At 47.5% G+C, this 22330-nt stretch overlaps 1 protein-coding gene across 1 annotated transcript in view; it reads right to left on the bottom strand.

Moving 5' to 3' along the window:
* Dapk1 (death associated protein kinase 1) overlaps positions 1-22330 on the bottom strand; it is a 147247-nt gene that overhangs the window by 26530 nt on the left and 98387 nt on the right. The window contains exons 4-17 of the mRNA XM_057786914.1: positions 18687-18825; positions 17419-17548; positions 17204-17252; positions 17091-17117; positions 15990-16142; positions 15574-15619; positions 13887-13976; positions 12516-12608; positions 10335-10454; positions 9836-9934; positions 8694-8792; positions 7577-7675; positions 6613-6810; positions 5104-5301 (exon numbers count right to left, since the gene is read on the bottom strand). Coding sequence (XP_057642897.1) covers positions 5104-5301; positions 6613-6810; positions 7577-7675; positions 8694-8792; positions 9836-9934; positions 10335-10454; positions 12516-12608; positions 13887-13976; positions 15574-15619; positions 15990-16142; positions 17091-17117; positions 17204-17252; positions 17419-17548; positions 18687-18825 — 1540 coding nt within the window. The remainder of the gene's footprint in view (positions 1-5103; positions 5302-6612; positions 6811-7576; positions 7676-8693; positions 8793-9835; positions 9935-10334; positions 10455-12515; positions 12609-13886; positions 13977-15573; positions 15620-15989; positions 16143-17090; positions 17118-17203; positions 17253-17418; positions 17549-18686; positions 18826-22330) is intronic.

The raw sequence follows: 22330 nt of genomic DNA, 5'->3' as shown, positions 1-22330 counted from the left end.
GCATTACGTAAGGGGCCTGGGCCCACCAGAACTAAAGAGGGGGTTCTGGCTCCCACTCAGGCAAGCCTGCCAGGCAGAACATTTTCAGGTACTTTGAAGTTGAAAGACTAGCTTCAAATACACCTTCAAAGGACAAATGAGGAGGCTAGCCACAGGGTAACCAAGTTCCCTGCTGTGCAGGCAGAGAGCAAGGCAAGAGGCAAAAGCGCGCGCAAGTGCCCAGACATCCATGTGTACTGCATCATACAGTTCAGATCCAGAGAGCCGGGGAGGCAAAAGGAGGCAAAAGGAGAAGGGCTGTGGAGGGGACTCTAAGGTGGTAATGCTTTGAGGCCATGTTATCACGGCTTTTATGCCTGTGGTTCTCAAACTGCGTGCCATGCACCTTAGGGCGCTGCAGTGAAGCGCCAGGGATAACAGCGGCTATCTTTTTTTTTTTTTTAATATTTATATATTTATTATGTATACAATGTTCTGTCTGCATGTATGCCTTCAGGCCAGAAGAGGGCACCAGACCCCATTACAGATGGTTGTGAGCCACCATATGGTTGCTGGGAATTGAACTCAGGACCTTTGGAAGAGCAGGCAATGCTCTTAACCTCTGAGCCATCTCTCCAGCCCCAACAGCGGCTATCTTAAGGTTTGAAGGATACGGGTAAATATCTCCTCCAAGGAACTCAGAGTAGGTGTATTAGACTGCCGGCTCTCCTCTCGGTGACACTTGTCTTTGCAGGTCTGCTCTGAGGAGTTATCAGCCTCTACACTAAGAAATAAAGGTCTTGAAAACCGGTTGGAGAGGTGGTCCACAGTTAAGTGAACTAGCTCTTCTTCCGGAGGATCTAGCACCCACACAGTAGCTCACAACCATCCTTAACTCCAGTTCAGGGGATCCAACACCTTCTCTGACCCCAGTGGGCACCAGGCACATATGTGATGCGCAATAATATAAGCAGACAAAATACCCAAATACATAAAGTAATATTTTTTAATGTTTACATCTCGAAAATAATCTTGTGAAATGGGGGAGAGGGAGGCACCCAAGCCTACTCCATCCACAGGGGGGTCACCAGTGCAAGACTCAGCAACCATGCACCCTGGTGATTGTGAGCATGCACGGAGTAAGACAGGGGATTCCTCTCCACAGGTGTTTGGTCTTTCTCAGAGGCTGCTAAGTTTGGGGGCTAAGAGACTCCACAAACACAACAGTGAAATTACAAAATCGTTTGCTCTGCAGGAGTCATGAATAAAAATCAGTGAGACAGTACGGAGTACGTGAACACCCGGATCTTGGGAATATTTGCTTGCACAGTGTTTATTTTTACATGGGTCAATACATTGTCATTTCAAGTGTTTAATATAGGAGGAGTGTGGCAGAAACTCAAACCCTCAGTGCCACTCGGCCTCTTCCCATGGCCTCCTGCTCTGTACTCTCCATTAACAAACACAGTGGAGCATGTCCCTCCCAGCTCACATCTAGGAATCTTCAGTAGGAGACGAACAACTGAACTGACGAACGCACGATCACATTCTTCGATCCATTACTGGCTTGTCCTCCTGACACGGGTTTCTGTGTCTGTAACTCAGTCTGTGGTGTGCTTTGGAAAGTCTGAATGCTACTCAGGCCATGGCGACGCCTGCAGCCAGCCCACAGGGAACAGAGCTGGAAGGAGTGTTCCACTGCTTTCCTTCTGCCAACAGAGCTGTGACGTGGGTTTTGTTTTGCCATCCTCTTTACAGGTGTTAGAAAACAACTCCTAACTTTCAAACCTGCAGGAGTTAACGTGAGAAGGTAAGGAGGTAGCTGTGCAGATCTGGGTGGACTGTTTGGAAGATGAAATGTAAGGCAGAGAACTCCGGCACACAGTTTTATACAGGGGAGGAGAGACTAGGAGGAAAGGCAATAAGGAAACAGACCCTTTCTAAGAACCTCATAAAGTAAGTTTAGGGCAGGGTCTCACGTAGCCTGGGCTGGCCTTGAATTTCTAACCCTTCAGCCACCACTTCCCTCTGGTGTGTAGCACTGGGCATGACAGAATTCAAATTCCTTAGTGTAACACTCTAGGCTTTTCATGTCTGGACCCCCAGGGCTCCTTCCAGCCTTGTTTTCTCCCGTTTCCCATCACCTCTGCCCTCAGGAGTTGCACACCTGTGCTGTGTGCACCACAGCCCTCAGGAGCTACACGTGAAGGTTCAGTCTAAAGCTGCCTCTCCTGATCCAGCTGGATCTGTCACTTCTGGGAAGCAAACTTTCAGATTCCTTCCTCTTTCCGGAGCACCTCGTGGCTGCCCCATGCCTGCCCCAGCAGTGACGGCAGGGGATTTACCACTGTGTATTGTGAGCCTGGTTTTCTAAAGTAGCCTGAAGGTAGAACCACCCATGGCTGAATCCTCGCTTCCTCAAGGGCCTGGGCTGTGCAAGAACAGGCTGTGCACCTATCCCACCTGATGTCCATTGCTCGTCATAGGTGTGGGTGGTGTCTGTCTGTCTGTCTGTCGGGGGGAGGTGCCCTGTGAGGTTTCTACCTTAGTGACACTGATGTCAGCCCTTACTTTCTCTCATATCTGTTTGCTAACACTACTGGGTTAAGAAGCAACCACCCTCATCTTCAAATTAAGCAGGAAGAAATGTCACCATAGAGTGACAAGTCCCTGCCCTCTTGGTGTGAGAACAGCAGCATTTGAATGGTCAAGTTTATCTCTGGAGGACTCTAATCTAGCAACACAGCACTATGGGGAAGGAGTGGCAGCCTGCCTGAGGAGCACGGATACCACTGTGCTACATCCGCTCTGACAAATGGCTACCCATGTGGGCCTGAGTGAAGGCAGACTGGACAGACTGGGGTGGGGGAAGCTGTGACTGGGACTTACTTTCCCCTGCACACGACAAATATCTCTGCTTCTTCATCAGAGGAAAGGCAGAAAGATACGAGGAGAGGGTCAGGGATGGAAGGAAGCTGGGAAGAGGGCAGAGGGACAGAAACAGGGAAAGAGCAGGTAAGGAGACAGAGGGTGCAGGGCAGACAGAGTCTAATATCATTTGTCTTTTAAAGGTTCATAGCAGAGAGGCCTGGCTCACAACACAATGATGTGAGAGGTCACAGAACTTCCAAAAAGGCGAGTCCTGGGGGCATGGAGCGTGGGAGTGGGTCACTAGAGCATTACCTCTCAGGACGGGTAGGTTACAAAAGTGGCTTCTATAAAGCAAAGTCAGCTTCCTCCATGTCCGTCCCCAGTGTGATGCCATTCAGCACACGAGAGTGCAAGCTGTTCCTCTGCAACTTGAGGTTTTGCCTTGGATGAGCACCACGCAAGACCAGAATCACCCACCGAAGGCCCTCTGTGCTGCCCCAGCACGGTGTGCGATTGGCATACCCAAGTTTGTGAACCACTGTGGCAAGTTCCCACCAAATGAGCCAAGTGTCCACTCTTGCCACTTTTGTGGTGCTGTGAACAGGACCACAGGCCTCTTCTCATCCCAGGCCAGGTGTTTTTAAACATGGAAATCTAGACTTGTCTTGGTGGATGTGTGTGCTGGAGACAGGCTCTTCGCACGTAGCCCAGACTTGCCTCAAACTCATAATCCTGCCTATACGTCACAGGTACTGGGAGTACAAGTGGGTGCCACCATGCCCAACAAAGCTGGACTTTCTAATGGACGTGTTTAATAAGATTTTGTCTTTAGACACAAGCTAAAACATGCTTTTCTTTATTTTATATTTCCAGGATAGTGGGAACTGAACTCTGGGCCTTGTCCATGCTAAACTGGTGTAGCCCAAACGCTGCGCACAGGCTGCCCACCACGCCGCCTGCAGTGAAGGGTGAAGGAAGTCTAACGAGCACGCATCCATTGGGGCCATTTGGCCTCCCTCTTAAGCCACTCGAATTTTGGCGCGATGAGGAAAGGAAAACCAGGACAGCAAGAAACAGCTAAAGGAAAGACCCAGGATATGACCTTCACAGGATCCCAGAGTATGAGGATTACCAACTTCAATTTGCACCACAGGTTAATCTTGTAATCTGCAAGAGGAACAGCAAGACGATTCTCCAGCTGTTTCATGTATTAATTATTTTACCTTGAACAAAATCATAAAGTCCTATGGTGCATATATACCACCTATAAACTGACCTCTCCTGCAGTTCAGATTTATTCTTCTCAACTTCATTTTAACATGACCTTAAGAAGAGAGTGTGCCTGCCTTTCACAGAGTTACACACTGAGACTACACAAATATTTTATTATTCTTATTTTGTACTGAAAATCTATGTGGGATCCAGTGAAATGGTTGGTGACAGCTACAGTCCAGATCTGTACTTGGGGCTTTTTAGGGACTGATAACATGCAATTTATTTTCATTCCTTTAGTACTTATATTTTTTAGGATTTTATTTATTTATTTATTATGTGTACAGTATTCTCAGTATTCTGTCTGAATGTGTGCCTGCAGGCCAGAAGAGGGCACCAGATCTCATTGCAGATGATTGTGAGCTACAATGTGGTTGCTGGGAATTGAACTCAGGACCTCTGGAAGAGCAGGCGGTGCTTTTAACCACTGAGCCATCTCTCCAGACCCCTTTATTACTTATAAGTTGACAGTATTCCCTTGGTCTTACCAAATTTGCATAGTGTGTATGCATGCACACATACACAACTATATTTGGAAGTTTTGCCCACAGAAAACTCATCAGAGACAAGGAAGACAGTGCACCCGGAACCTTGGTCAGAACACAGTGTTGAAAGTATTTACTGAAGACGGTGTGTATCAGAAAGCAGCCTTTGTTTATACCATGAGTTCCAACTCTTCTTGGAAACACAAGCACATGTCTATGTGTACACATGCATAGGTTCGCCCTCCCCCCACACACATGTACACACTCACGCACATCCATTCATTTAACAAACAAAAGTGGGAGGCCAGGATAGGCCAGAAGTGTATGTTAAGGTCCCAATTTTCTGTTACTCTGGGAAACTACTCAACAGTCGCACAGCTCACAACGACACTGTCCCCTAGCGACCGTTATCCTCAGCTATGACAAGAAAATATTATAAACTTGGCAAGAACCCGGCAGCCGGTGGGAATCTGGGGATCCCACCCTCTGCAAGTACCTTGTTTGAGATGTCTAGATTGCAGCTGGCTTCGCAGAGGGCCATCACGATAGGTGCGCTTCCGTCTTTGCAGGCCACGTGCAGGGGCGTGTTGCCATGCCTGTCTTGGAAATCCACGAAGCACCCATGGCCGAGGAGGGTCTTGATGACCTCCATCTGACAGCGCCTCACCGCGAGATGAAGGGCAATGTGTCCATCCTGGAACCAAGCCCAAGCCCGTGAGTGCTCTGGTTTCCACCCTCAGCCCTCTCTCTCCCTTGTGTGAGGCTTAGCTGGAAACAGGGTGGCTTCAAACACGCGAGAACTTCAGAGTCGTTGCCTGGACCCTGGAAAGCGGGGCTTCATCCATTTCACTCCGCATAACTGAAGCTGAGCTGAACACCTGCCGATTCATTTAGGCTCAGGGAGAAGGTCAGACAGCAAGATTCTGCACCTGTCTTAGCAATGGTAGGCTGTAACTTGTAGTGTGCCGACTGCCCTTGTGAGCAGATGTGAGAAACACCACTAGTGGTGGCACACGTAATCCCAGCACTCGGGAGGCAGAGGCAGGCGGTCTCTGTGAGTTTTAAGGCCAGCCTGGTCTACAAGAGCTACTTCCAGGACAGGCTCCAAAAGCTTTTGCCTCAGAACAGAGAGAGAGAGAGAGAGAGAGAGAGAGAGAGAGAGAGAGAGAGAGAGAGAATTTCCCCCAGGGCTGTTGAATGCTCAGAAAGCAGATGCAAGAACCCGGCCAGGGAATTAATAGCACCCCGTTACAGGATCCCTGGGGAATAGTACAAGATCCCTGGGGAATAGATGTGCTGAGCACTGTTGAGAAACAGAGCTTGGGGCCCCATCTCTATTGCATCTGCCTGAGTTTCTCCACTCAGCACTCTTGGCATTGGGACTTTTGATTGTCTAGAAGAAACACTAGCTCCATCTAACAGATTCCAGTAGCAAATACCCAGCCCAAGCTTGGCAATGAAAATATGCCTCCAGATATTTCTAGAAAGTCCCCTGGGGACACAGCTGCGTCCAACTGAGACTGTACCAAGGCACTGCCCCCAAAAAACAATTGCTACATGAACTATAAAACCCCCAGTCTAACTGTACACAGTACTGTTACTATCTGTTTAAGTTCAAGTTCAAATAGATTGTGTTGAATTTGCTTAGGTAAAAAGAGACCAGCTGGTCTAGAACTGAAATTGTAAAACAAATAATAGTGGTTTCTTGCCTTTTTACAAAAGAGTAAGTGGCAAAATAAACACCCATTTCAACATGTGTCTAAAATTTGACAATGTGGTCCCTGTTCCACAGTTAACCAAAGTTAAAAAGATTAAAACAGTGGCCAAACTGGCTTGCTCAAGCCATAAGTTTAGTTACAAACCAAAAAGAAGATTCTGGAAAATTCCAAAAATTTTTGTAATCAAAGAAACGAAATCACAGTATACTAAGTTCAAGTAGGCAAGTGTCTTGGTCCCTCCACCCCATCAGATCAGTGAGTGCCACACAGTTCCCCCAAAAAAGTACCTTGTCAGAGGCATTCAGGTCAGCTCCATGTCCAACCAGACACTCCACGATGTCATGATAGCCCCTGGCGGAAGCTGTCAGCAGTGGGGTCTCTCCCTCCCGGTTCTTGATATTCACATTGCAGCCAACTTCACAGAGGGCTTTGGCCACGGAATAATAGCCATGCCAGGCAGCACAGTGCAGGGGGGTTTCTTCTTCCTGCAGAGAAGGAAAATGCAGATGGCAGCAATATCAAGGCCACGGAGGACAGGGACTGCAGTCAATGGGGCAAAAAATTAACCTGAGATAACGGCACCAGCGGGAGCCGCTGCCATTAAAAGGCAGACCCAGGGCTCTCCCTGGTCAGTCTGTCCCCTCGGCAGGAGTGCTAAGTGAACTGGGCTTTCTCAGCATATTAGAGGTCCCTGAAGAGCGAGACCTTTGCGTGAGTGAACTCGGAATACCTTCTGGCAAAGCTGCTTTTCTTTATTTGTCTCTGAAATAGCTGGAAAGCTCTCCTCTGAGCAGGAGTCCCGGCAATTTCAGGGCTTTGATTTCTGCCAGGTACCTAACTCCAGGACGGCTCGGCGGAGCATTCTGTGAGGTAGCTATCATGATGACATCTCTGTAACTAGTCCAGGAAGCACTGGCCTCAAAGCTTGGGCATATGTGGGGGTGGTGGAAGGTTTGCACTTCCATCAGCGTTATCAAACACGTCTGTCTACAAGGTTCCGTGAGACAGAAGTGCTTACAAATAGAACTCTGAACCCCAGACTTGATAGGGTTCAATCCCTGGTCCCACCACAGACAGCTTGAGTGGGCTGTGGAACTTGCTGTGTGATTTCCATCCCTATAAAGCAAGGATACTGATATCAGGCTGTCCTGGGGATTAGAACAGGTGCATGAAGAAGTTAAACGGGGAGCTGGTTGCAGGGTGCTGTCTGAGAACCTTTGCTTTGTGATGGATGGCAGGAAACTGATCTACCTTGTCCTGGAAGTCAGGGTTAGAACCGAAGCTGCAGAGAAGCTGCACCACATCCGCGTGTCCGTACCGGGCTGCCACATGAAGGGCTGTCTCTCCAGACTGCAAGAGAAGACCAGAACTCAGAACCATGCAAGAGACCGTGCCTTCCATTTGCTCCCCAGAGATGAAGGGCAGGACCTGGGGTCAGGCGGTCCCTAGGCAGCAAGGGCTGCACACTCAGACCTGGTTCATCTCGTCACTAAAAACAACTGGGTAAGACTATGCTCCTGTTACCATGAGGGCCATGTTTTACCTCCTTCGTGGACAGATGATTTTAGCTGCTCAACTTGAAACTAAGACTCTCCCCTCCCCGGCTCTTGTACACATGCACAAACCCCTTTAAGGTCAGGCTCATCATTCTGCAATTATTTAAATGTGTAGCTTTTTAATTAAATTATTAACTACTTTCTCCTTTCATTGCCTTATTTGTGCTCAGAGATTCATTTCTTGCATTCTCCGAGATTTTAGAGAACACAGCCATTTGCTCCTGGTATAGTTCTGAGAATAACAAATATAACTTATGATGCTTTGCTTGTGCCTGCACCTGCCAGGGTCACCCTACCCTAACTACAGAAAACATTACTGTCAACTGGCAGCAAACTGCGGTGATGGATTCCTTTGCTGCCGTCCAGATCTTAGTCACTCATTGAAGGACGTGTGCAAAAATCTTGGTTCCCCCCCAGGCTTTGAGTGATGGAACTTTAGGAGGTGGGGGCTAATGGAAGTTAGGTTACAATAAAGGAGACATTGAGGGTGTCTCTGTCTCTTTGTCTCTGTCTCCCTCTCCCTCCTTTCTTGCTGACAGGAAGTGAACTTTGCTCCAACATACAACCCAAAATACTTTGTTTCCCCAAAAGCCTAACAGTAGTTAGAAGCATCTAAGGTAGAAACTCAGATTTAAATATTGGGCCAAGACACAGTCAAAAGAACAACAACAACAAAAAAAAAGCCTTTAACTTTAAATCTCCTGCTGGAGAATGTGGTCCTCAATCTTTATCTTTGGGTTCTGGTGTACCAAGCAGGCCAACACTCAATGCAGCCCAATTTCTCTTGTTTCTCTTAAGATGCATGGTTTTACCTTGTCTTTAACATCCAAAGGACATTTGTTCTCATTGAGAAATTTCAGAGTATCCACGTGGCCATGCCGAGATGCCCAGTAGATGGCATTGGATCCTCCCTGCAGGGAAACCAATGCAGAGTCACATCTAGAACTCCTGGACCACGCACCCTTTAGAATCGCAGGGCTTCCCTTCTTGTGGGGTAACAAATCCCAGCGGAGCTTCTTCCCAGAGGTCCAAAATCCCACTCAGTTTCAAGGCGTTGGTAATTATACCATGGTCATGTACCACATTAGCAGCAGGGGAGGCTCAGTGGGAAGCTGAAAGAGGGTCTCTGTGTTATCTTTGCAAACTTTTCAAAGTAAAAACAAAACTTTCTTTTTTCTCTCTTTTGAAGCCTTTTCTTTTTACTTTTTTTTTTTTTTTTTTGGTTTTTTCGTTTTTTGAAGCCTTTTCAATACCAACCTCTAGCTAGATTTCCTAACAGTATCCTCAGTATCCACAGGGGACTGATTCCAATCCAATCCTCCACACAGGTATCAAAAGAAAAAATTCATGGGTGTGCAAAGTCGCTTCTACAAAATGATGTAGCTTGCACAGAACCGGCACATCCTCCAACGCACCCTAATCACCTCTGACCTACTCCTAACACCTGATACAGCTGAAACACCATGGGAGCAGTTCTTACCCTTCCTCATCTAGAGAACAGTGAGAAGAAACACATTCTGCAATTTATTCCCCTCTCCCACACACACTCTCAGTCCACCTTTGGTCAGATTAGGGATTGAACTCATGGGCTCTCCGGGACAAACTAGAGTTTTTATGGCAGCTGTTGACAGCTCCGTGGTCGTGACCGTCAGCTGTCACTCAATGAGGTCTGCCTTTACAACGCTGTTTACACAAGGATGTGTGTCCATATCCAGATGCGTGATACACACGCAGGCTAGTGAATTTCTGTAAGGCATGAAAAAGGGGCAGAGCCTGCAGAAAGGAAATGTGAAAACCTTTCCCCAGGACATGTCAGCCTGGGCAAGGCTCTCTATGCAGTGCCATATAGGAAATCACAAAAGTAGACACACTCTCCCACTTACTGCTCCTATGACTGGGAAGACAGCGGGGAACCCATGATAGGAATTTGCTTTTAATAACACAGAATTATGACCTTATCCTGGACATCGATCCTTGAGCCTCGTTTGATGAGTAACTGCAGCATCTGGATATTCCCACAGCCGGCAGCAATCAGCAACGGAGGTGTCCCGTGCTGGAAGAGAAGAGGAAGCTAATCTCTGTTTTTCAGGTTGGGTAGGAAGGGGAAAGCCCATGGAGTCACCAATATCCTCTGCCTACTGTGTCCACACCCTGCCCCAGATCGAGGAACAGGAAGGGAAGACACTGTAAGAAGGACCAAAAGCACCTCCTTTTTCAGATGTACACTCAAGGATGGTGCTACCATTTGTAAAAGAGACAGGACTTCAAGGGTGCAGGAACAGGGTGTAAAGGAAGGCCCTCAATGCAAAACGTCCTTATTTGCAACTCAAATCACTCTAGACAGAAAGGATTTTCCCCACAGAATGGAGGCTCCATTCGCAGGGTGGAGTTGGACTTCTGGGTGCACAGTCTGTGATGCAAGCCTCTGGCACCTCCGTAGAAGAGAGACGGACCTTGTTGGGCTGGTTAACGTCATAGCTGGACAGCGAGCCCAGAAGGTGCTGCAGGCCTGGGACGTTGTCATCACTGATGGCATGGATGATGGCTTTCATCACAAAGGAGTCTTCCTCGTCCTGAGAGACACGAGGAGGGAAAGAGGCGCATAGTTGCCAGGATCCTCATCAACACAGCGGGTGAACCTTGGTTTGTTTGCCATAAGGGTATTCTAAGAAGAAGGGCCGGCTGCTTAATCTGCAATGCACGGTCACAAAGGGAGCTAGGAGGTGAACTTCTGCCCTTTCATGCCGCTAACCATTACCAGTTACTGCTTAGCACCTGCATTGTAACCGAGAATGAACTGTTTCTACAGTTCTGATTTTGGACAAGGATACTGACTGATACCCCTCTGTTTATCTTTTGAATCTGTCAAAACAGAGTTACCAGAAAACACTGTGGAGAGGTTCCTCTGAGACAGCCTCTCCTGCTGGATGAGGAAGGAGAAAAAGTATAGAACCAAAGAAATCCATAGTTTCTCTAAAGAAGACAATCTCATTTGCTAAATTTTCCAGTTACAGAATTATCTTTTTTGCTCTCTTCTCTCTCTTTCTTTTTTTTCTATTTTTCTTTTTGTCATTTTAATGTCTTCTTTCTCTAGGTCTGAAATATAGGAAGGTAAAATCCTCTTAATGCTCAATAAAAATGCATGTGAGAGTGTGCATGTATGTGCATGCACATGTGTGCGTATGTATGTATCTGTATGTGTTTGTGTGTGTCCACATGCATGCATACAGCCTGCAGCCTTGCACAGTCATCAGCAGAAGACAGCCTACAGCCCCCCAGTCAGCAGAAGATAGAGTACAGTCCCCACAGTTGGCAGAAGACAGCCTACAGCCCCCCACATTCAGCCTACAGCCCCCCACATTCAGCCTACAGCACCCCACAGTTAGCAGAAGACAGTCTACAACTCCCCACAGTCAGCAGAAGATAGACTACAGTGCCCCACTGTCTGCAGAAGACAGCCTACAGCCCCCGACAGTCGGCAGAAGACAGAACAGGTGAGATCTCTCCTAGGGCTCCTACCCTAGCTTTCACGTGATGCAGAACTGCTAAGAATGCTGATCCATGAGCTTCAGTCATCCCCACTACCGCATCCCCAGTCAGACCCACATTCCCATTTTTCCCCGGCTCCACTAACACCCACAAGTTCTTCCAAAGTGGTCTTCCTTCCTCGCCTTCATAACTTCCTTCACATGTGTGAGTGTGCGTCGCTTGCGTGCGTCCACACATTCCCTTCCTTCTCACTCTACAGTCGTAGACTAAAGCTGAAGCACTAGTGCGCAGCGTAGCGTCAGGAGAAAAGAAGAGCTGGTATCTGCTGCCACGTGATCATCGCCCTAGGAGTTCCTAGCTCTGTCCAGGAAACACCAACTATTGGGTTACAGGCCATGGTGGTTCCCACAGAACCATTGTGTCTGCCTTTCCTGGAGTCCCCTTCACTTCAGCGAACAAAGCCCCACTGTGTGAGTGGCTGGAGAAAGTCTCACTGAAGTGAGAGATGTCTGGCTGTATCTGAAGAGCTCATCAGCGATTGGGTTTCAGTTTAGACATGGGGAAAATTGTGGTGCCATTCGCAAGGACTTTGGGCAAAAAGTCAGGACAATGTCAATAAACAAAGTGAATATGGCCTTCTGGTCTACCACGAGACAGTCACTGTGCTATCCTTGGTGTTGATGGGGGAGAGAAGTGAAGGCTCTCTGTCTTTTTGTGTCACCGTGACTCTGTATTCTCTGATTGGTCGCAGAGTTCCTATGCTCATTCATGAGAATTAGTGTAAGCTCGTTCTTCTTCCACTAGTTATCCTCTTCCGTGTGTGTGTATGCACGTGCGCATGCACGCACACATGTGTGTACACACATATGCATGCTTTGTGTATGTGGTGTGTCCGTGTACGCAAGTGTTTACGGGAGGAGTAGTATTGGAAACAGTAGGGATGGCAGCTAAGACAAGGCCAAGTCAACTGAATGAAAATCAAAGAGGAGAGCAGGGCAGGCCACAGAGTCAGCCCACCTCAGGAGTAAGTGTGAGTCCGCTATTTTCATGACGTGGGCTTTCTGGACTGATGAACAAACAGAACAGTGTAAACAATCCAAACACGGTCGTGAAAGAAGCTGGCCAAGGCAAACAGGATTGCTTACCAGAGTATCATCGCTTCTGGCCACGCTCATGTTACTTCTGGACAAAAATGACCTGGATAATCTTTGGCACAGTGATATCAAGCGAACAGATTGCTAAAAACAAAATAAACATAAGAAGTCAAGGGGCGGAGGAAAGAGAACTTAGGAAGAAGGCACTAAGAACATGTTCACTGCCAACATGCCTCCGGGGGTGGGCACTCCATAGCAGGCTGGGCTGTTTGCTTAAGGAAGTATTCTAAAGGTCATGTGCTCAGACATAAAGACAGAGAGACTCTGTGCATTCACTACGACCTGCGGAAGTGGGTGCCTTGTATCCCATCTCTCTCTCTCTCTGTGCCTTGTTTTCTAAACCCCAACAAAACCCTTGTGTGATCTTCCTGGGTCCAGCATGGAATGCAAAGGCCTTGCTCTGAGCTCTCTGGGCCCAAGTCAGCTAAAGGAATTCATGTGACTATCAGCACACACAGATGGGAGACAGATGCACTGGTCTGCAGTAAAATCTCCTCCATATCCTCAAAGGCTGAAGGAAGTCACGGGGAAATGAAGAAATACGAGGGAAGGAGAGAAGAAGAGAGAGGGAGAAAAAGAGGAAGAAGGGGGAGAGAGACAGAGACATAAGCTCTAAGCCTTGTTGGCAGTCTAGGTATAAAAATGAGGTACACCACTAGACCAGCCAGGGAGAAGGACAGGGGCTTGCTCCCTCCAGATTTGATCAAATCTTGGGCACTGAAAACCACACCATCACCTTCTGATCCTGGAATTTTGATTGCTTCAGAGATGCCTGAACCAGGGGTTGGGGATTTAGCTCAGTGGTAGAGCGCTTGCCTAGCAAGCGCAAGGCCCTGGGTTCGGTCCTCAGCTTCAGAAAAAAAAAAAAAAAAAAAAAAAAAAAAAAGATGCCTGAACCAGCATCCCACCTAGGTCACAGGGAAGGCACCACAGTGGAAAAGGAGAAGCCATACTGCCTGGGCTTATACCCCATCCTGGGTCCCCCAGCAAGCCCATGAGGAGGAGGGCAGGTTTCTGATACAAGCTTCAGGCCTTGCTGCTCACCAGGAAGAACTGGTTTATTTAGAATGTGATTTGTTACAGTTGGAAAAGCGTTCACTGTAACTTTATTGTACTGATTTCAAAATCTGCCTTGGGGATAATCTGAGAAAAAGAGCGTGCAAAATTTCATTTCAAAGGATAAGCTAAATAGCCCTGAAATATGGTTTGTGCTTGTCTTTGAAAGTCACTAATAAGAGCACAGAAGTTTGCAGATCAGCCTCCTGTTAAATGAACGCAGTTACCAATCCCAGGATGAGAAGAGTGAGCCCTGACCAGACAGAAAAAAACAGAGTTTGATGCCTCCGCATCGTAGAGTCTTACTTTCCATTTTTTCCGAGCTGCAAACTTCTTGAATTTCTCCATGTTTACTGCTGAGGCTTTTCGACTAAGAGCTTGTTGTGTATCTTTAGGCTAAAATGAAAATTCAAAAGAAAATAAAATCATGAAAGCTGATTACAGAAACAGGTTAAATGGCAATGCTTTAAGACCCCTCACTACTCCGAAAGGCTTACACACTCACTATCCTAAAATAGCACACAGAGTGGAGAACAGCATTCAAGATCCAGGAGCTAGGCTGGGATGTAGCTCAGCAGGTGCAGAGACTTCCTAGCATTCAAGAAGCTCTGGGTTTGATCCCTAGCACCTCATAAACCAAGCAGGGTGGTTCATGCCTGCAGTCTCAGCCCTCAGGAGGGGGAGGCAGAAGGGTCAGACATTCACGGTCATCCTTGCCTGTATCCAAAATTGAAGCTAGCCCGACATAATTGAGACCCTCCCAAGAAACAAAGCCATCTAGGAAGAACTAGGCTCTGCCAGGTAACTCTTAATGACCCAGTATTTTGTATAAGACATAGAAAGGGCATCTAGAATAGAAGGCAAGCTTGTAACCAAACTCAGTGACAGCCTTCCACAGTGACAGTTTGGGAATGGCAAGATTCGTGGGGAGGCTTTTTGTGATAGGTTTGAACTTGAGTCTTTCTTACTAAGTGATGCCAAGTTGGGAGGGGACCCTAGAGGTCTGCACATTTGGCCCATCCTATGGGTACTCAGCCAAGTTCACTGCATCTTGTTCAGCGGACACATATAGGCACAGGCTCTACCCAAGTGGGAGAGCGAGAACCCAGGCCTTCCATAATCCCGATTGATGAGGGCCATGGGTTTGTTTTCAACTACTAGATACCTTTATTATCGATTGGATCTTAAATGTTCTCAATGCCTCTTATTCTAACGGCTTAGTGGCCAGCTTGTGCAACTACTGGGCAGGAGAGAAACTTTGCAGTGGTGGAGGCCACTGGAAAGAAGGTGAGTCCTTGAAGGAACCTACCAGGACCACTGCCCCTTCATCCCGCCATCCTGCCTGGCTACCCTGCGGTCAGCATCTCCATCCACCACATTCTCTCTGCCGTAATGAACCATCTTGCTAGAGGCCTCAATAACCATGCCCACTGTCCACCACTCTAAAACTGACCCAAACCAGCCTGTCCTTCTGAACAAAGGCCTTTTCCCAGGCACTCTGCCACAAGGACAGAAAGCTACTGCTAACCTCAGTTCCTCTTATTTCAGGCTGAAGCAAATTCAGTTTTGTTTGCTCAAGTGCCAATAGGTCAGCAATGTAAAAGTGTCATGTGTCAGGGTCAAGGGTCCAAAGAAAGGACACCTTCCCCTACTGCTGTGTGGAAGGAGGGTGTGGTGTCCACAGACCTTCAGATTTTTCAGAGTTCCTGAGATTTGAAATAGCTATATGATAGAAAATAATTCAAGCTTTAAAATGCTGCTTGTACTGTAACTCCATAGGTTACACCAAACACGTCTGCTCAACCGACATGACTTCTTCCTGCTCTGGACAGCTCATTTTTTTTCCCTCTGTAATCACTGGGACACACTGCTGTCTACCACGCTGTCTTACAATTATGGGACCAGTAGTCAGTTCACACTCCAGCACGACCCACAGGTGCTCACACCAATCTCTGAGGAATGATGAGAACCCCAAACGTAAGAAGCAACTCGCCTTGATCCAGGGGTGCTGCAAACTGTCCTGGATTGTCATCCTTTTCCTTTGGGGAAAAAAAGGAAGAAGAAGAAAATTCTCATGACATTGAGACAGGGCTAAGGTTATCTCCATGCTGGCCCAGTCCCCAAGCAGACACTCTGGAAAATGCAGTTTGGGGCCCACATTATAAACAAACAAACCCCGAGAGCAACCCTGCAGGTCACCAGCTTAGCTGCTGACTCATCCTCTGTGTAGGAACAGAGCCAGCAAGCAGGCAGACTAAATGCACCTTCTGCAGTATTTCCTTCTGGGGCATTCTTCCTTTAGCAGGTAGAACAGTGAGGGTCTGACAAAAGGTGGCCACACACAGAACACCTGCTGTTTCCAGTCCCAGCCACATGAGGTTCCACCTTACAGGAAGAAGGGACACTCACTTTGGATCCTTGACCAGCAGTCTCCTGATGAAATCTTTGGCAAGGGCACTGGTATTACGGAAGAATTCCTCCTCAAATTCGTAGTTGACAGCAGATACGTTCGCTAATGTTTCTTGCTTGGTGTCTCCAAGAAATGGGGAGGCCCCACTTAGGCTGTTCAGAATAAAGCAGGACATTAGCAGAACATTAATGACCACTCATGTGGAGTCACTGCTTCTTCTGAGTCTCGTGTGGGAAATGCCAAACAGGAGTAGAACCTGATGCGGGATTAGTCACTTCAGAGTCAACCACACATCGTTACAAACAAAAGTACTGATTTCATGAAAAGCCATCCTGCTATAGGTTCATCTGGGGCTAGAGAGATGGCTCCGCTGTTAAAGTGCCTGCTGCATTTGGACCTCCAGAACCCATAAAGAAAGTCGGGCACAGTGGCATGTGACTACACCCCTAGCAATGGGCGACAGAGTAGAGCACTGAAGCTCGCTGGCTAGCCACTGTAACCAAATCAATGAGCTTAAGGTTCATAAAGAAACGCTATCACCTTTAATCCCAGCACTCGGGAGGCAGAGGCAGGCGGATCTCTGTGAGTTCGAGACCAGCCTGGTCTACAGAGCTAGTTCCAGGACAGGCTCCAAAGCCACAGAGAAACCCTGTCTCGAAAAAAAAAAAAAAAAAAAAAAAGAAACGCTATCTCAAAAAATAAAAAGTGGCATGTAGAGCAATCATTCGGACCTGCGAACACACACTAACAAGTACAACAGACACACACATGCTATGTGGTATTTACATTACATACAAACATACCCCTGCACACAGTCATTTGAACCAGTATGTAGTTTAAAATAAAACTCTTCTTCCTGTTTTCTCAGTGATGGACAGCTAGAATTCCTCACCATGATTATGCTACAATCTCTGGCAATTCATTTTGACTGAGGAAGAATAAACCCAAATAGCATAAAATAAACCCCTTTTTAAAGGTTTGGAATGAAGATGCTTAAAGGAGAACATGCACGAGCTGAAAGGGCCTACATGACCTGTCTGGTTGACACTTATGGTTCAGAGACAAGGGAAGAATACATGAGTTGTAGACTCGATACTTACAGAATGTAGGTTATTACCCCAATGCTCCTGTACACAGAAACAAAAACAAAACCAGGTTAGGAGAACAGTCAAAGAGATAAGAAAGACACCAACACCAAGGACATTCTCCTTACCACATGTCTGCCTCGAGACCAAGGGGCTCATAGTTGACTATCTCTGGAGCTACAAGAAAATAAAGACTTATTAGCTTGGGAAGGCTGCAAGCCAACAGAGTCTACCCTCATGTGACAAACAGAAACATGGACAGGAAATGATCCGAAAGCCAGGGAGATTCTGCCAGCAGAATGTGGATGAGGCATAAGTGAGCCTAAGGGCAAAGAAAATTTACCCACAAACTCTGGTGTCCCAAATATATTTTTGAATTCATTTCCAAAGTCGATTTTATGGGCCAGGCCGAAGTCGATGATCTTGATCCGAGGCTTGGGCACATTTCTATCCAGAAGCATGATGTTTTCTGGCTGAAAGGGAGGGAGAAAGAGGAGTAAAGGGTGTCAAATGGTCCTTCTTCACACTTAAAAAAATAGACAAAACCCAAAAGGATGTAGATGAGAAGAGAACTGGGAATAACAGGTTTGGGACTCAGGGTTTCCAGGAGGTAGGTCTGAGACAAGAATTTGAGGCCTGAAAACCCGTGGTAAGGATGGGGAGGCAGGAAATAGGAGGCAGACCTAAAATGTCTGTTATTAAGGTAGGATAACGAAGGCACCATCCTTCTTGACAACTTGAGGAGAAAGGACAGAACTCAAGAGTCCTTCCCATGGAAGCAGATCCTGTGTCTGTCTGTCATCTACACTCCGGTCCTGCCAGCTGCCCAGGGGGCACTTATTTATGGGCACTGCCAGCTGCCCAGGTCAGAAACAAGACATCAAGCAGATGTTGGACACTGGGGACACAGACAAGGGCTTGATGGTCCTGCTATAGGGAAAGCTTCAGGACATGTCAGTCCTCTGCAGTCCTGCTCTAGCTTAATGGTCTACGCCAGCCTGTGGCCACCTCCAGTCCCCCTATCAGTTTCTTCCTCTTGTCCCTGTGCTGTCTTCATTTACCCAAAAGATTACACCTCCATAACGGCTAGAAATGGAGCTCACACATTTCCAATCCCCCATACAGCCTTGCCTTCAGTCAGTCAGAGACTGGCTATACCAGCAAACTTTGGGGTTGGGTTGACTTGACAGTGAAGGGGAGGGTCAGACCCCAGGCTTGCATCAAGAGAAAACACACTGTCCACCAAATGTTTAGCCATAGGAGGATGAAAACTGTGCCAGTCACCAGCCAACCCAGCCAAAAATAGCCTAGTGTTCAAGAGCAGCCATTGCCGAAGCACCTGGTTAGGAAGCCCCTCTGGCTCCTTCCCAGGGATTCCTGACTGTGACCATTGATCTTAAGCCTCTACCCCACAAAACAGAGATTAGACACCCCAGCTGTAGGAAGACCTCATATGCTAATGACTTACACAAACAATACCATCTGTTAAACCCACGTGGGGGAAATCTTTACTTGGGAGCCTCAGCTGTTCTTAGCCAACAAGGACACAAAGGCCACGGCTGGCAGAGGCTTCCATCAGCTTCACCGGCTTCCACTCACAGTGTGTGTTACCTTCAGGTCAAAGTGGGCGATCTGAAGTGAGTGTAGGTAGTAGACACCACTGAGAATCTGCTTGAGAAATTCTGTCGCCTCCTCTTCTGTCAGGGATTCCTTCTCAGCCAAGAAGTCAAACAGTTCGCCCCCTGCAACACTGAGAGCCAGGAGCCAGGGTTAATGGAGATTCATTCATTTACTTATTTGTTTGTTTGTTTATTTATTTATATTTTGGTTTTTCAAGGCAGGGTTTCTCTGTGCAGCTTTGGAGTCTGTTCTGGAACTCACTCTGTTGACCAGGCTGGTCTCGAACTCACAGACATCCACCTGCCTCTGCCTCCCGAGTGCTGGGATTAAAGGTGTGGCCACACCCGCCCAGCTCACCTTATTTTTTTTAAGATGCCGCTCTCTGAGCTCAGAGTTCCCTATTTTGGCTACAGTGGCTGACCAGCAAGCCCCTGGGATCTGCCTGTCTCTATCCCACAGCACGGGGTTACAGAAGCCAGTGGCCACACACAGCTTTTTCAAGAGTACCAGGGATGTGAACTCGGCTCCTCACAAACGCTCAGCAAGCGTTTACCCAGTGAGCTATCACTCCAGCCCCTGGCATTTCTTTACATTTCGATGACATTTCAAACTTAGGATTTTTAACTCTCTGTTCAGGGATGGGGAGCTATACCCCAGCTTTGTCTAGGACTCTTAGAATAATTCATTCTGTATGTTAGAGAAGTAACCAGAAGATTCCTAACCTGTATTTTAACTGGTTTTAAATTGATTGCAACATGGTATCATAAGGATTTTCTTTGGTTTACATTTGTTTATAAATGAATATGTACATATTTATAAATGCAATGTAAAAAAACACATTTACTAATAACTTCAAGAAATATTTTAGTTGCTAAGAATGAACTTATGAAAGACCACAGGGTACATGGTTAGCGGAAGATTTGTTGAGTCTGTCACTGCCCCACCGTGCTAGACAATAAACCCACTGAGGGCGGCAGGCATAGCCTGCTGTATGCTGCCCTACCCACAGCACAGTACCAGGCTCACGGTAACAACTCAAAAACTTTTCTATCTAGTAAAGAGAAGAACAATTCCTCCAAAACCCCACCGGGGTGCTTAACAGAAAACAGGGAACGTTTAATAAGAGACCTTGTAAGGTAATCTTTATCAAGTTTAACAATTCACAACATTGTAATTAAATGTGATTATGCACATAACTGCTATAGTATGTATTGTTCAGCAGGCCGGGACCCCACACACATGCGAGTGAATAATAAATCTACACCCATTCAGTGTAAACAAGGAAGGCTTCTCACCCCACCTCCTCAGCCTCCACATCAGAAGCTGTCTGCTTGCACGGCTAGGCTCCACTGACCTTGGAACTAGAGACACCTTGACAACTAGCCTGCTGTGTGATGATTTCCACTGGGCACTTGTAACAAGCATTGAAAACACTGGGAACCACTTCCTGGGGGGTAGGGAGGTTATCCCATGCTCCTTTAGCAAGCCTCTATCATCACTGGAGGGCTCTTGACCCAGCCTGGGACTCCAGAGGATAGCTGGAGTCAACAAAGAGTGTGAACCTTGTCATTGAGGTGCCTGCCTCTCCCGGCTGCAAACCCTAGTGGAGCGCTGAGAGATATGTTCAGCCCCTCACTCTAGGCTCCACAATGCCCTTGGCCACACTCCTCCACTTCTCTCCATTCAAAATGTGATGCCCAGTGAGTTATTGGGATTGAAACAGCTAGAGAAGGAATCGTTCAAGTACAGGGAGGAGGAAAAGACAGGGAAAACAAGAAACCACAAAGGACCCTACGCAAAGAGAGAGATGGGCCAGTCTGCCTGCTCCTCCAGCCTTTTCTGTACTATCTATGATGGAAATGGCTATGGCCCCCTCCATCCAGACAGCATTCACAATGCATAACCCAGACTCAGGGCACCCAGGTCAGATAGTTTTCTCTAAGATTTATTTGTTGTATTCTATGTGTATGAATGTTTTCCTTGCATGTACTTATGTGCACCACAGGCATGTCTAGTGTTCATGGAGGCCAGAAGAAGGTATGGAATCCCCTGGAACTGGAGATACAGACACTGTGAGCACCCACGTGGGTGCTGGGATTGAACCCTGATTTATGGAAAAGAAGCTAGGACTCAACCACTGAGCCATGTCTCCAGCCCCCAGGATAGAATTCCCTCTCAGTTAGACCTGCATCCTGAATATCTCTCTCTCTCTCTCTCTCTCTCTCTCTCTCTCTCTCTCGCTCTCTCGCTCTCTCGCTCTCTCGCTCTCTCTTGCTCTCGCTCTCGCTCTCTCTTGCTCTCTCGCTCTCTCTCGCTCTCTGTCTCTCTCTGTCTCTCTCTCTCTCTCTCTGTCTCTCTCTCTCTCTCTGAACTTCATTCTCCCATCAGTCAGAGCCACAGAATAATCCTTTGAGGGTTAAAGATGTTGGATGAGGCCGGGCAGTGGTAGCAAACACCTCTAATCCCAGTACTTGGGAGGCTGAGGCAGGTGGATCTCTGTGAGTTTGAGGCCAGCCTGGTCTACAAAGTGAGTTCCAGGACAGGCTCCAAAGCTACACAGAAAAACCTTGTCTCAAAAGAACCAAACTACAAAATATGCTGGATGAACGTTGATCACTGCCCAAGTCTGGCACAAGGCAGGGTCCCAAACAATAAAGGAAGAAGGCCGAGCCCCCACAGCACAGGGCACAGAATGGCTCTGACTAGGAAGTTCTCTATCCTCAGCTGTTCCTCAGCTGGCCCATGCTGGGGCCTGACTGCTGAGATTCCCAGAGAACAGAGGGAAGAACAGAGGAGCAAACAGAGCAGGGCCTTTCCCTGGTGAGTTTGGTGCTGTTCCCACCTCCTCTCTCTGCCTCTCTTCAGGGCTTCCCACCTCCATCTGACACTGGTGGTGCTTCCACACAAACCCACACCTTCTCCTGCCCACAGGAAACTCTGGCTGTGGTCTGACTGTGTCTCAGTAAAATGTTATTAACAAAAGCAGGTGGCTACCTGAGTTTGGCTGCTGTATGGTAATCTGCCAAACCTTGGTGACTTAACTCCTGCAGTTTCCTGACCACAGAGAGTCAAGAATAACTCCAACCCCTAGATTTAGGTCCTGGAAGATGCAGTGGAACTGTTTAACCACAGCTGAGGGAGAGCAGGCCTCAGCTGGTCCTCTAATTACCTCTATCTCTGGTTCACCCAGGACTCGGCTTCTCTCTCATATTGTACATAACACAGTCCATGCTGTGGCTTGTCTAGGAAGCCAGATGTTCCCCTGGAAAACAGACCTGCCACTGGTGCTCAGAGTACGCTGTGTTCATCACCCTCCCTCCTACTATGTCACCCTTTACCTCGTTCCTCCTTCACCCACTTACACACTAATCCTCGCTCACCCAGCCCTCCTTCACCCACTTACACACTAATCCTTGCTCACTCACCCCTCCTTGACCCCTCTTCCACACACATGCTCAGACTCAGAACCTCCAAATAAGGATAAGAAAGAAATCAGTGCAATCCTTTGTACTTGGACTTTTTGTTCCAAATTTTATGTTTTGCTCACAAAGGAAGATTGATGGAAGGAGAGCAATCTGCAGAGTAGATTCTGGGAGCAAACTGAGTCTCCTTCATTAGGTCTGTGAGTCAAAGAG

Source organism: Chionomys nivalis, chromosome 13 (assembly GCF_950005125.1).
Source record: "Chionomys nivalis chromosome 13, mChiNiv1.1, whole genome shotgun sequence".
Lineage (NCBI taxonomy): Eukaryota > Metazoa > Chordata > Mammalia > Rodentia > Cricetidae > Chionomys > Chionomys nivalis.
This window is presented reverse-complemented; position numbering and strand designations above follow the sequence as displayed.